The 14580-nt window shown below is 33.6% G+C and overlaps 1 protein-coding gene and 1 long non-coding RNA gene across 2 annotated transcripts; one reads left to right on the forward strand and one right to left on the reverse strand.

Moving 5' to 3' along the window:
- The first annotated feature begins 2808 nt into the window (after positions 1 to 2808).
- Positions 2809 to 4096, forward strand: LOC110864877. The gene is made up of 2 exons (XR_002550146.2): positions 2809 to 3060; positions 3851 to 4096. It is a non-coding gene; the product is annotated as an uncharacterized LOC110864877 (long non-coding RNA).
- Positions 4097 to 7795: 3699 nt separating this feature from the next.
- LOC110944464 (putative uncharacterized protein DDB_G0290521) lies at positions 7796 to 8995 on the reverse strand. The gene has a single exon (XM_022186129.2). It carries the CDS (start codon positions 8993 to 8995, stop codon positions 7796 to 7798), a length of 1200 nt encoding a protein of 399 aa, XP_022041821.2.
- Between the last annotated feature and the right edge of the window lie 5585 nt (positions 8996 to 14580).

Below are 14580 nucleotides of genomic sequence, written 5' to 3' on the forward strand. Positions count from 1 at the left end.
CTATGAATTTGTTTTTTCTTCCTACACAGTTCCTATGGATGTTAATAAATTTATTTTAAAATTAACATATATTTTTATAAATAATAAAACTTTATATTTTAATATCAGCAATTTCATTTTATTATGATGATAAATTGGATTCCTAAGCATTTCCTACCGATGATTAAAATGAAAACGGATTCCGTAGGAATCCCGTCGGGAATTGCCGACACTTTTCCTACGCATAACGATTCCTACGAATTTCCGACTAATGGTTAAAATGAAAACGGATTTCGTCGGAGATCTGTCGGAATTTTCCTACATTTTTCCTACGCAAACCAATTTGTCGTTTTTTTGTTACAAAACTAAGACCCTTTCTAATACGTCGGAATTTCGTAGGAAATGTGTCACCATTTTCGTTCGTAGGAAATGCGTAGAAAATTTTGGTAGAAATAATAGCAGTTTTCTAGTAGTGAATAGATGAGAGACATTCATGAGAATGATCACCCTCTAACGGGTTGTGTGAGATGGAGAAGAGGGGGTGTCTGAAGGCGTTTTTGGTTGTAATCGGGCTACTCCGGATAGATGTGAAGTTGATCCGTTTATATAAATATCTATAAGAGATTCACTTGGTTTTCATGTGCGGTTATGCTCGTTAATTTTTCATACTTTTGTACGCATGTGTCGATTTGGATATGAGATACTTTTTCTGTTTACCATCATCTTTTAAATAAACTAGGTTAGAACCCCGTGTATTACACGGGTTGAATAAATATCATTTTATATACTAAACTAAAACAATTATTCTTTAAAAATCTCGTTTATTACAAGGGTTGAACAAATGTAATTTTATATATTAAATAATAAAAAAATTATATTTCTAAGAACCCCATGTATTGTACTGAATAAATGTAATTTTATATACCAAATAATAAAAACCCGTGTAATGTACGGGTTTAATAAATCTAATTATATATACTACATAATAAAAAAAGTTATATTTTTTAAAAACACTGTGTATTACGCGTGTTAAATAAATGTAATTTTGTAACCTTGTATATTACACGGGTTGGATAAATGTAATTTTATAAACTAAATAATAAAAAAGTTATATCTTTATAAACCCCGTGTATTATATAGGTTCAATAAATCCAATTATATATACTAAATCATTATCATCATCATCATACTCAGTAAATCCCACCAATAGCAAAGCTAAGGTAGGGTCTGAGAATGGTAAGATGTAGACAACCTTACCTCTACTCCGTAGGAATAGAGAAGCTGCTTTCAGTGAGAGTCCCGACTCGATAGTAGTTTTTCATCAAGCCTTAGACATAAGGCACATAACACTCAACAAGTGGGACAAAGACCGATTAGTGCATGGTCCCTTTTGTCTTTCTACTATCAACGCCACTACATGATGATGCGTGATTAACCGCCCTCCGCTTATAACGTTATTTTCACGAACTTAGTAAAATAATGTTAAAATTAGTGCAATTTCACTTTTGCCCTCCGAGCGTTCACACATATATACATTATATACGCATACCGCAAGCGGGGCGAATCTTGGATTCGTTTAAAAAAGCATAAATTTGGTTCGGTTTAATTCGAATCAAGTCATAAACTTGGTTAAGTTTAATTCGAATTGATTAGAACCCCAATTTGGAAAATCTAAAACAAAATTATATTATAAGCTTCTCTTACTAATTAGTGTTTTTTAAAGTTTGATCTAATGTCTAATAAGTTATTTTGTATATTTTGTTTGTACTTTAAATATTTTATATGAGCGTATTATTGTTTTTTAAGTTTAAGATTATTGTTTTGTGCTATTATTTAAAAAATATTTAATTTATAATTTAAATTTGAAGATAATATATTATTAGATTAAATAGAATGATTCTATCCGACATTAAAAGTAAGATAAGATTTAATACTAATTGATTATTTATTATTTAATTAATTGATATAAGATAAGTATAAAAATGCAGGAAATTAAAATGTAGACGCCTTCAATGAGTGACACGTGTCCCAAAGTTGGTTTCTTTTATTATATAGTATAGATATAGATATCTTGTAAAAAAAGAATTTGTCAAAAATAAGTAAAAAAAAGAGCTAAACTGTTTTCGAAAAAAGAAAGAAAGAAAGAAAATTTGAGCTTATCTAGCCAACCGGCCCAAACAAATTCTTTGAGCCCAACTAAAACAAATAACAAGCGAAGTCTGGGTTCTAAATTTTTAAAAGTGGTTTACAAGTCTGGGTGCTAAATTTTCAAACACAAATCACCCTTCACAACTAATATTTGTCTTTGATAAATGTTTGGTGGAAATTTATACTACTACAGAATAATAATAAAAATTAATATGAAAATAAAAAAAGATGTTAAATTGGTGAAAGCACGTATTTATACTTGACTACTTGAGATAACAAACTAATAAATAAATCAATATAAATAAAGAAAATAAGAAAGGAAGATGATACATGGCGGTATCATGAATCCGTAGTCGTAAAGGGCGATTTGTGTTAAAAAAATAAAATTGTTTAACCGAAATTTGAGTTTAATGAGTAGAACATATCAATCAATCAGTCGTACCCAGTATAATCCCACTCATAGCAAAGCTATTGATAGGGTATGGGGACAGTAGGACGTAGGTAAGTGTTACCTCTATCACAAAGGATAAAGAGACTGCTTCCAATAAGACATAGCTCCAAAGACACATCCAACCTTAAGAGTCAAATGAAACTTAAAGAGGTATTATCGAGAAATAGGTGAAAACGGATAAAAGAACATATAAAATAATATATTGGTATAAACTACTTGCATGTTTTGTAATAGGGGAAAGGGAATATGAGGCTGTTATACATGTAAGTTACATGTGAAACCATCAAAACTACGTAGTTTTGATTATACCCTCATTTAATTTTTATATTTTTATAGAAGATATTTACTCTCCAAAAAAATACATACTGTTCCATTCCAAGATCCCCAATTTCTCAGCCTTATTCCTGCGATTCCAACTTCCAAATGAAGATCTGCAACAAAGGTTCGTTAATCGAATCAATTTTGCAATCCCAGTTCATCAGGTTCGTCCTATCTTCATAATTTTATTACATGTTTTCATGTATCGATCAATCTCCAATCCTTAATAATATTGAAGCTACACTTAATTTACCTAATCAATACCTGTTTTCATGTATCCGATCCTACTCTTCAAGTTTTTTTTATCTCTTGTTGAGGAGGTTTCTTGATTTTATTCTAGCAGCTCTTTCTAGAACACTAATGGACTTGGTTGTATACATTTTTCTTTTCTCGAAAATTCATCATTATCGTGCTTCATTGTATGTACATTTTTTACTCAAATTTCATGACTGAATGATATGTTTTGACTATTAAATTATCAATTTCATTTACTTGTTACTCAAATATCATCAACCGATTTCATGTTTGGTTATAAATAAATCCAACTAGGGATAAGCATTTGGGACTTGGTACCGGTACCGTATAGGTACCGAATTTCCCGTACTGATTTTTTTCGGAACCCACTATTTGGTGTTTTCGGTACCGGTATTTTCGGTTCGGTACGGTACCAGTATTTAACCGAATTCTACACACAAATACCGGTACCGGACCAAACATTTTCGGTACCTGTACCCATATTTGGCGAATTTCGGTACCCGTACTTTTGGTACCGATACCGAACTCATCCCTAAATCCAACTATTAGTTTCATTTAGGTGTTAGTGAAAGCTATTAATGTACATATGATACAAGTGTTCATTCACTGTAGGGGCTGCCTTTTACATTTGACTAGATTCGACATGTTGATTTATATACACAAATAACACATCTTAAGTGGCATGTTCATTCACTGCAGGGGCTGAAGAATTGAAGAGCTCTTGAGTAAAGAATCTCAGTAAAGAATGAACCCTTCGGACACTCGAACCAACCCGCGACGACGAATGAATTTTGACCCGTTTAATTTTAAATGTAATTAGTGACTCATGTACGTATATTCTTTGTAATTTTTTGACGTGTTCAATTGTAATCCAATGAATTTTGACCCGTTTCATTTTAAAGCAATGTATTTTTACCTTGTTTGAAGTGGTTCATTTTTATTCAACAATTATGACTTGTCCGACGTGTTTTATTTATGCGCTACATTTTGACCCGTTTCTTTAATTCCTATATTTTGACCCATTTCATATTTATACGCTACATTTTGACCCATTTCAATTTGTTATACAAAACTGTAGTATGCTATACATATGACAAAATAGGTTCATTGCAGAATGTATGACAAACGCCTGATCCATTGCAGATTTTGGTAAACAAAACAGATTGCATCTTTGCATATTGAGGCTGAAGTATGTTATATATGACAAAAAAATCCATAAACAAAGCTGCAAAGAGGTCCACTTAAAAAATATAAGTACATATAGACGTAGTATTTGAACACATAATGAGAAAAATCCAAATTATTAGTATCTACTTGAGTTATAATCAAACTATTGACTACTCAAATAAATATAAAACGTAATCTTCAAGCTGATTCACAAATCATTTTTCTCTCTCTACTCTTGACTCATCTGCCTGAAAAAAAAATTGATAATTATATTAGGCAAAAAAATTGTGGTTAATTATTCATAACTGTAGATCATACCTTCTTTTGCGGACAACTGCTGATGTAGTGACCCACTTTGTTGCAATAAGAACAACTTCTCTTTTTCGGTGCTTCTAAGGAAGATTTGATTCTAGTTGCACTCTTAGGACGACCTTTAGTATTGGTATTAACTAGTGGATCACGAACAGTAATTTGGGGCATCATGTTTACTTGCGAACTTCCTACATTAGAATCTAGTGAAGTAGTCTCATTCTGTTTTGATTTTTTTCGAATATATTTTGCTCTTCTGAAAACCTCAACAAGATGGTATTTAGTTTTTTTATCTCGGATGGAGAGTCTCTTGCTTGTTCGGTTGCTTTTCTAAAATTTGATTGAACACACCATAAAGTTAATGCACTGACTTCATTCTCACTATTCATGTCTTCGATCCCAATTGTGCAATTATCCAACTTATACCTAGCATCAAGTGTCCATCTAGGTAAAATATAATGATCAGGAAGGGTTTCTACATTTCTTTTCTTCAATATATATAAGATATGCTTACATAACATCCCAAATGTTTCAAACTTTGCACATGAACATGTAACATCTATCTTATTTGAAAGACGAAAGTTAACGTTTCTCCAATATATTTTATCAATACCCAATTGTCCAACCTTATACCTGATTTCTTCTGAACTCTTGCTTATTTTCTCATGAGTTAAATTGAATGTAGCTTCGGTCCATTCCTTCTTGAATACATCAAAGAGCTTCCTAGTGTAACGTGAACTTGCTTTTGCCTCTATCAAATTAACAGAAGAAAGAATTGGTTTGGAATTCATGGTCTTGAAGTCCTCATCTTCTTCGGCAGCCCTTCGAGTCTCAACAGCTTTATCATACTGTCTTACAAACTCATTCAACATGGTCTTTGAGTTTACATATCCATCAAAAAAAGAATGAATGCTTTCGCTTCTTCCGCTTGATGTCATGCCAGCAAAAAAACAATCTTTCAAGAAGGCTTTAGCCCAATATTTTCGTTGATTATACATCTCCGTTATCCAACTGCCAGTTTCAAAATTATATTTTCCACATAAAAATTCCCAACGAGTTTCAAATTCTTCAATCGTATTACTCTTTACCCATTGCTTGTGTAACTCTTCAAAGTCACTATAACGAACTTTAAGAGGTCGAAGATGTTCGATCTCATGTTTCTTAATATGCCATGAACAATAACGATGTCGAGTTTTTGGAAAAACAATTTTTATTGCATTGCAAATAGCTTTATCTTGATCTGTAATTATTGCGGACGGATACTTGTCAAACATGCACTTTAAGAAGTTCTGAAATAACCATTCAAAAGTATCTTGCTTCTCATTCTCTAATAATGCACCACCAAAAAGTATTGACTGGCCATGATGATTCACCCCGACAAATGGAGCAAATGGCATCTTAAATTTGTTGGTCATGTATGTGACATCAAACACAACAACATCCCCAAACTTTATATACGAGTCTCTAGATCTCCCGTCAGCCCAGAAAATATTTCTCGGAGACCCATCATCAAATAAATCCACAACAAAATAAAGGTTTTGGTCTTTTAGTAATTTATCTTGGAAATGTTTAATAAGTCCATAAAACTCCTTACCTTTGTATTGTCTTCGTTGATCGGCTAAGATGTCAGAACACTGTTTTGATGTAACATCATTTTCATATGGACCTTTCATGGTATTTACGACCTTCTTTATTTGACAAGGTTTCAACCCGGATTGATCAAGTTCCGACAATATAGCTTTGCAAGTCAATGAACGATGAAACTTTCCATGAGACCGGTGTTTCATGACTTTTGTCGGAGTAACAGTTAGCTCGTGGTTGTGTGAATCACTAAATTTATCCACCGACCATTTCCCATCTTTACTTTTAGAAATCCGAAGAAAAGCTTCACATCCCGTTCTTAAATTCCTACGACGTTTCTTCACATCTCCTATAGAACCCTTAGACTTCAAATCTTTAAAACCTTGTTTGTTGCATACATATAGTCTTCTATAAGGCTCATTTGTTGTCTTGTTTTTAAAAGCTGTATGAATCCGTATCCCAGATCCGTGTAAAAAAGCATAGCGATTGTAGAAATTGTATGCATCATTAGGAGTATCGAAAACCTTTCCCATGACATCATTGTTTTCCTCTTTCTCAAACCCAAAATCCATGTCAATATCGTTACTTTTCTTTGTTTCAACGTAATTTCTTTTCTCTATTTCATCATCGTCTTTTTTCTCTGTTTCAACATCTGAGCCGCTATTAATGACCACACGCCCAGATGCATCTATATCATTAATTAGATTTGTTTCAGAAGCATCCCCTTGAGCATCCTCTTGTAACTGAACTTCCAAATCCATCGTATTGTGTCTTGTATCAACAAAAAAGAATTTTGATATTTAATTCAAGTATTACATATCAAAAATATTAACAAAACAAAGAAAAAGTCAAAAAAAGTGGGACATAATTCTCGATGGAAACATTTTTTTCCAAAAGAAAAAGAAAAGAAAAAAACTAAAGTGATGATAAAAAAAAAACTTGAAGAGTAGGATCGATACATGAAAACAAGTATTGATTAGGTAAATTAAGTGTAGCTTCAATATTATTAACAATTGGAGATTGATCGATACATGAAAACATGTAATAAATTTATGGAGATAGGACGAACCTGATGAACTGGGATTGCAAAATTGATTCGATTAACGACCTTTGTTGCAGATCTTCGTTTGGAACTTGGAATCGCAGGAATAAGGGTGAGATATTGAGGATCTTGGAATGAAACAGTACGTATTTTTTTGTGGAGAGTAGTTAATATCTTTTATAAAAATATAAAAATTAAATGAGGGTATAATCAAAACTACGTAGTTTTGATGGTTTCGCATGTAACTTACATGTATAACAGCCTTATATTCCCTTTCCCCTTTGTAATAATAATAATAATAATAATTGATAGTAAGTAGATAGATAACCACGATAGCAAAGATTTAAAAAAACATGCATCAACTGTTTATTATTAATTCAAATCGTGCATATATTAAAACAAACATACAGAAATGCAACCACAAGGACACAGATTCATTCAACTTATTCACTCACTCACAATTTATGGTATCTTAGATTATATAACTATAAATAATATAACACAAGAAGTTGATAATCTGATCACCCTGCCTTTTCCCATCATCTTCAGAGTAACGCTCGCTTCCCAGTATCCAGATCACGATCCGGTTTTGTGGAGAGGGTGAGGTGGATTCCAGGATCATGATGGTTGATTGAGCAGTTAAAGAGAATGGAATTGTTAACACCTTGCACATTACTGTTCAGGAATGATGTCTTGAGAGGTGAGTTTGAATTTTGATTCTTGTTCTTTGCATCTGAGTCCGTTTCGCCATCGTTGTTTAATGTGTTAGGAGGATTGTTCCTATTGAAGTGTATGTTTTTGCCAAAATCTTGTTTTTTGTCGCCAGAAGGAGTTATGTTCATAATCGCCCCTTTGTTTTCACCTGCAATGGTTATGATATTCTTCCCTGCATCTTCTGAATCCATGTGTTTCTTGAGGGTTTCGGGTTTTCGTGTAGCGTTGTTGTTATGAGTATGGAAGCCACCAATGTGCCTAGCGTTAAAACCGGTAGCGGAAGTCTTGGGTTTCTCTTTGGTTTCTTGAACAAGCATGGTTTTTTGGGTGTATTCTTGTGTGCCTTCATCATAGGGTTTCTGGTTAAGTGAAGGGAGTTGTAATGGGGAAAGAGGGCGCATGGTGGATGTTGCTTCAGGCGGTGTGGTGTTTTGGTTTAAGGGAGCGCGAGGCGGTGAGGACGGCGGTGAAAGAATAAGTTGAGTTCTCTTGGGTGGAGAGAGCGATCGTGGTGGCGGTGATGATGCTCGTGGTGGGGTTTGTTCAAGTGGTTTGATGGTTTTAGGTGGAGAGGATGGTGGGGATACGGCGCGACTAGGGACAGGTGTGGTTGTTGCAGTTCTCAACAGTGGTGGAGGGGTACGTCCTATGACTGCCCCGGAAGGTGAGGATGATGGTGGTGGAGTTGGCTGTGTTGGTGGCTCCACCACACTAATAGCTCGAGCCGGGGTCGGGGTAGGTCGTGGAAGAGATGGGGCTGGGATGGGTTGTTGGGTAGGGGTAGGGGTAGGGGTAGGGGTGGGTTGTTGAGGTGGTGTTGGGGTAGGGGTAGGGGTAGGGGTGGGTTGTTGAGGTGGAGGTGGGGTAGGGGTGGGTTGGGGAGGAGGGGTTGTTTGGGTAAACGTGGGTCGAATAATGGGTGGCCTTGGTGGCGGGGGCCCTTGAATGGGTTGCGCACCCGGAGCAGGAGCAGGAGTAGGTGCAGGTGCGGGCGTAGGAGCAGGCGCGGGCGCAGGAGGTGGTGCGCGCATGGTAGCCAAGCGGAACCATGGACGGGAGGGAGGAGCTTGAGCCATTGTGTGTGATTTGTGAGGGGAAGAAATTAAGGTAGGTGGTAAAGAATGATAAAGAAAGATGGTTTAAATAGAAAAGTTTAGCATTAGAGGTGACCAAGGAATCAACGAGAAACATGTTATGGATGCTATCTGCCCCAGTGATGAAGATTGGAATAAAATCTAAGTGATGAGTAAACCAGACAATTTGTTTTTATGGAAGCTTTGCAATGACACTTGAAACATGTAGATGGCCTCTTAAGTAAAGCTAACATATTCTCTAGTTTCTTTTTTTCCTTTTCCTTTTGTGTTCGGTATCTACGAGAGCTTTGGAAAATCACAAGAATAGTCAGTCAATTGACTACATCTTATCAAACATTATGACCATTAACTTTTTATTTTTAAATTTCATGGGCTACAAAACCGACACATTTTGTTTGGGCAAGCAATTCGTCGCGTGTAAACAAAACCGTAAGTTTCTGAGTTTCTAGATGGGCAACTAATTAAAGACAAAGTGGATAGTATCTTGGCACTGTTTACTTAAGGTATTATAGTAAAACTTAATTTGTAAAAAAACATGGTATGAGTCTCCTTAGCGCCATTTTGTTAAAAAAAATTATCAAAGCCATTTTTTGTATATTAATAAATTTTGTGATTTTCCATTCTGTATGATCATCTTGTAAGTAACTTAAAGTAAATTTATAAAGCCCAATTTAATATATAGTTTGTTCCTGATCCACTTAATGGAATGTTTGAAAAGTTGGGAACGCACCAATATCAACTAGGTGTACACGGCTTCATTAGTTATATTATCTTTTTTACTTCTTTATATCAACTAGATGTAACGCCCGCCGCGTTGCGGCCGGGTTTACATTCGGATATCGCATAAGCCAAAAGAAGTGTTTGGTATTCTTTGATCCGTTACGGCATCGATGCTCGCTAGAGCAACCAAGGGAAAACTCTAAACATAAACATGGAGTTCAAGCATTGTATGATTTTCAATAGATACAAATTGCATCAACAAAAGGAGGTAATATAATGATATGTTAGTGTTAAAGGGGACACTTTTATACTTCAGTTTTAATATCTCTAGTATTGTTTTATAAATCTCACTAGGTTAGAAACCCGTGTATTACACGGGCTGAATAAATGTAATTTTATATACTAAATTAAAAAAAAAATATTCTTTAAAAAGCTCGTTTATTACACGGGTTGAACAAATATAATTTTATATATTAAAATTATATCTCTAAGAATCCTATATATTGTACTGAATAAATGTAATTTTATATATCAAATAATAAAAACTCGTCATTTGTACGGGTTGAATAAATCTAATTATATACACTAAATAATAAAAAAAGTTTTATCTTTAAAAACACTGTGTATTACACAAGTTAAATAAATGTAATTTTATAACCTTGTATATTACTGGGGTTGGATAAATGTAATTTTATAAACTAAATAATAAAAAAGTTATATCCTTATAAACCTCGTGTATTATACGGGTTGAATAAATCTAATTATATGTACTAAATCATCATCACCATCATCATACTCAGTAAATCCCATCAATAGCAAAACTAAGGTAGGGTCTGAGGAGGGTAAGATGTAGAGGCTGCTTTCAGTGAGACCCCCGCCTGGATAGTAGTTCTGCATCAAGCCTTGGATATAAGGCACATAACACTTAGCAATCGGGACAAAGACCGATTAGTGCATGTTCCCTTTTGTCTTTCTGTTATCAACGCCACCACATGATGATGATGATGCATTATTAACCGTCCGCCGCTTTTAACGTTATTTTCACGAACTTGGTAAGATAACGTTAAAATTAGTGCAATTTCACTTTTGTCATCCGAGCGTCCACACATATATATTATATACGCATACCGCAAGCAGGGCGAATATATACTAAATAATAAAAAAGTTATATCTTTAAAAACACCATGTATTATACGGGTTAAATAAATGTAATTTTGTATAGTAAATAATAAGCTATTGGATTCGTTTAAAAATCATAAATTTGGTTCGATTTAATTCGAATAAAAAATAGAATTATATTATTAGCTTCTCTTCCTAATTAGTGTTTTTTAAAGTTTGATCTGATGTCTAATAAGTTATTTTATATATTTTGTTTGTACTTTAAATTTTTTATATGAGCGTATTATTGCTTTTTGAAGTTTAAGATTATTGTTTTGTAATATAATTTAAAAAATATCTTTAATTTATAACTTAAATTTGAAATTAATATATTATTAGGAAAAAATAGAATGATTCTATCCGACATTCAAAGTAAGATAAAATTTAATATTAATTAATTATTTATTTGTATTGTAAGGGTTGAATAAATATACTTTTATATACCAAATAATAATAAAAAAAAACTATATCTTTAAAGACCCTGTGTATTACACGGGTTGAATAAATGTAATTTTGTATACCTAATAATAAAAATATATATATATATATATTTAAAAACCCCGTGTATTAAATGGGTTGAAGAAATGTAATTTGTATATTAAATAATAAAAAAGTAATATTTTAAAGAACCTCACGTATTGCACGGGTTAAATAAGTATAATTTTACATATAAATAATACAAAGGTTAAAAGTTTAGTTTGTTTTTACAAACTAAACTCAATCAAATAAAATCGTCTTTCTCAAAGTTTATATATACCATTATATTTTTGGTATAATACCATGTTTATTTAAAAACCCCGTGTATTAAATGGGTTGAAGAAATGTAATTTGTATACTAAATAATAAAAAAAAAATATTTTAAAGAACCTCACGTATTGCACGGGTTAAATCAGTATAATTTTATATATAAGTAATACAAAGGTTAAAAGTTTAGTTTGTTTTTACAAACTAAACTCAATCAAATAAAATCGTCTTTCTCAAAGTTTATATATATCATTACATTTTTGGTATAATACCATGTTTATTATATTAATATAATATCATTATCAAACTATCAATATAATGTTCATGTTATATTAAAATTAAAGCATGTGAAATACTAACTAATATCATTATCAAACTATCAATATAATGTTAATGTTATATTAAAATTAAAGCATGTGAAGTACTAACTTACATAATGTTAATATTCTTTTAATTTTGATTAAATATTAGTTACTTTGTATATATGGATAATATGTATTGTTTAATTACATTTATAAGTATTCAATATATAAGTATTGATCGTGTCATATATATTATTGATATTAAACAAACAGTTTATATAAATCAATCGGTTAATTTGGTCCTAGATATATATATGGATAATATGTATTGTTTAATTACATTTATAATTTATAAGTATTTAATATATAAGTATTGATCGTGTCATATATATTATTGATATTAAACAAACAGTTTATATAAATTAATGGTTTGTTTATTTATAAATAATTATATGAGATTAAATTAAAATAATAATTATTTATAAGAGATGGCCTAATATGATGACAAGTGTCCCTAAAGAGGTTTCTTTTATTATATAGTATATATATAGATTAATATTTTGTTTGTTATATTTTGAGGTTTGGGCTAAGAAATGATTGAGTTATGGGCTGATGGAGCTGAATAGAAGGTCGGGCTTGTAGCAGTTGTAACTGATCATGGGCTGGACTCATTAGATATTGGGCTTAAGTTATATTGTTGCTGCTTTGTTCGTGGGCTGTTCATGGGCTATCAAAGGAACGGAGCAGGCTTTGGATTTAGGGATATGAGATTCCAATATATAAGTGCATGTGTGTTTTAGGGACTAATTCAAGTTAGAAATATCTCACACACTTCACGTTTTATTCAGTCGAGGGTTCTAGAGTCTTTATTTAGAACACCCAGTTTTATATATTTTCACTTTTCTCTATCTTAGAATCTTTTGCAGTTCTTGTAGATCTAGGGTTTTCTGTAGTTGATCCGAGTAGATCTTGTTGAGTCTGAGATTAGTTTATCATGCTGGTGATCATATTCATAAAGATTGAAAAGGTGTGTTTCAAGTCTGAGATTTGTATAGGTGTTGATTAATCTTTTTGTTCAAGAAGTCAATAAAATCTGAGTTGATATCTTGTTACAAGTCTCTGTGTACCAAATTTGACAGTTAGCATAAGACCACTCGCAGACCGTTATTCATTCGATAATCCTTCTAACGATCCGTTGACCTCCAACTCCACACTAAATACTTGTAGCTAGTTTTCCACTTCACAACTACCTAGTGTCACAAAGAAAACAAAATTTATAGTCTAGGGGCTAGTGTGTAACATGGTGTCATATATAAACACCTCTCTTGTAAACCCTAAGTCAATTCCTCTTTCAATCTAATACAAGCCCCTGTTTTCTCTATACCGTGTGACATGGTATCAGAGCAGGTTTCTGATTCTTAAAACCGATTCGCTCATCTCCTACAATCGATCTTTGTCTGGAAATCAAAATCAATCTCAATTTATCCTAGCCTATTCAAACTCAAACCTGAAAAACCAAAATCAAACCTCAAGATTTACGTTCAACAGGCACAAACTAAACTTCGAGAAAATCGTTCATCGATCTTTGCAAAACTCAGCCACAAACTTACCAGACCGTGTTTTCGTTGCCTCTGGTGGTAACAATCACGTCGACCGCCGTAAAAAAACAGCGTTCCCACGAACCCTTGTTTGTTCTTCGTCAACTCGCACCACGAACCCTTCACCCCACTCTTCGTCAACTCGCGCCACGAACCCTAGTTCTTCATCCACGAACCTTAAAGGTTCTTCGTTGAGTACTCCTTCGCCACGAAACATTCCTTTCTCCGGTCGCCAGTGGCTCGACGAAAAGGAGAAGATAGACTTAGTGTTCGAGTTCGCTATCTCTCCCAGCTTGACCTCTCGCCCTAAGTCGATCTTTCGATCCTTCCATTTGCTTCCGGGATTCGGTTCTGTTCGGCCCTTTGGATCTGTTGCTAGCCGGTTCCTCTTCTCGATTGCTTAGTAGGTCTGATATTGGTCGCGGCTATCGTTATAGTGCAGCTTGACTGATTTGAATCCTATTAACCTTTCATAGAGTTGGTTCCTCGGCTAGGTGTTCCTCAATTCCTTCTTCGTCAATTCCTTCTTGCCCACCTATCAGTCTTCCGCAAACTCCACAGAAGCTTCTAACAACTCCTGTTTCAACCTTTAAGAAAAAAACAAATTTTTCGAAGATGGTTAATCAGTGGAATTATGAGTTGTTGAATTCTATCCATTAACAAGTGGAGAAGCCTATTTAACAACACAGGAAAGTAGTGATCAAGTCATTCCTTGGATCTTTAATTGTGGAGCCACTGATACGATGACGTACGAACCATCGGACTTCGTCTCTACAAAGAGACCAAACATAACCCATATCAAAACGGCAAATGGCGAAAATGTCTTAGTAAAGGGAGGAGGAACTGTTGAAATATCTCCCAATCGGAGACTGTCAAACTGTTTATATGTTCCTTCGTTAACACACAAGTTGTTATCAATAAGTCATGTTACAAAGGAACTCAATTGCACAGTTCTAATGCACCCTCATTTTTGTATCTTACAGGACATCAGAACTGGAAA

This window comes from Helianthus annuus, chromosome 6 (assembly GCF_002127325.2).
Source record: "Helianthus annuus cultivar XRQ/B chromosome 6, HanXRQr2.0-SUNRISE, whole genome shotgun sequence".
Classification (NCBI taxonomy): Eukaryota; Viridiplantae; Streptophyta; class Magnoliopsida; order Asterales; family Asteraceae; genus Helianthus; species Helianthus annuus.

Bases quoted from the DNA above. Each gene is read 5' to 3' on its own strand.
- LOC110944464 (XM_022186129.2), bottom strand. From the start codon at position 8,995: ATGCGCGCACCACCTCCTGCGCCCGCGCCTGCTCCTACGCCCGCACCT.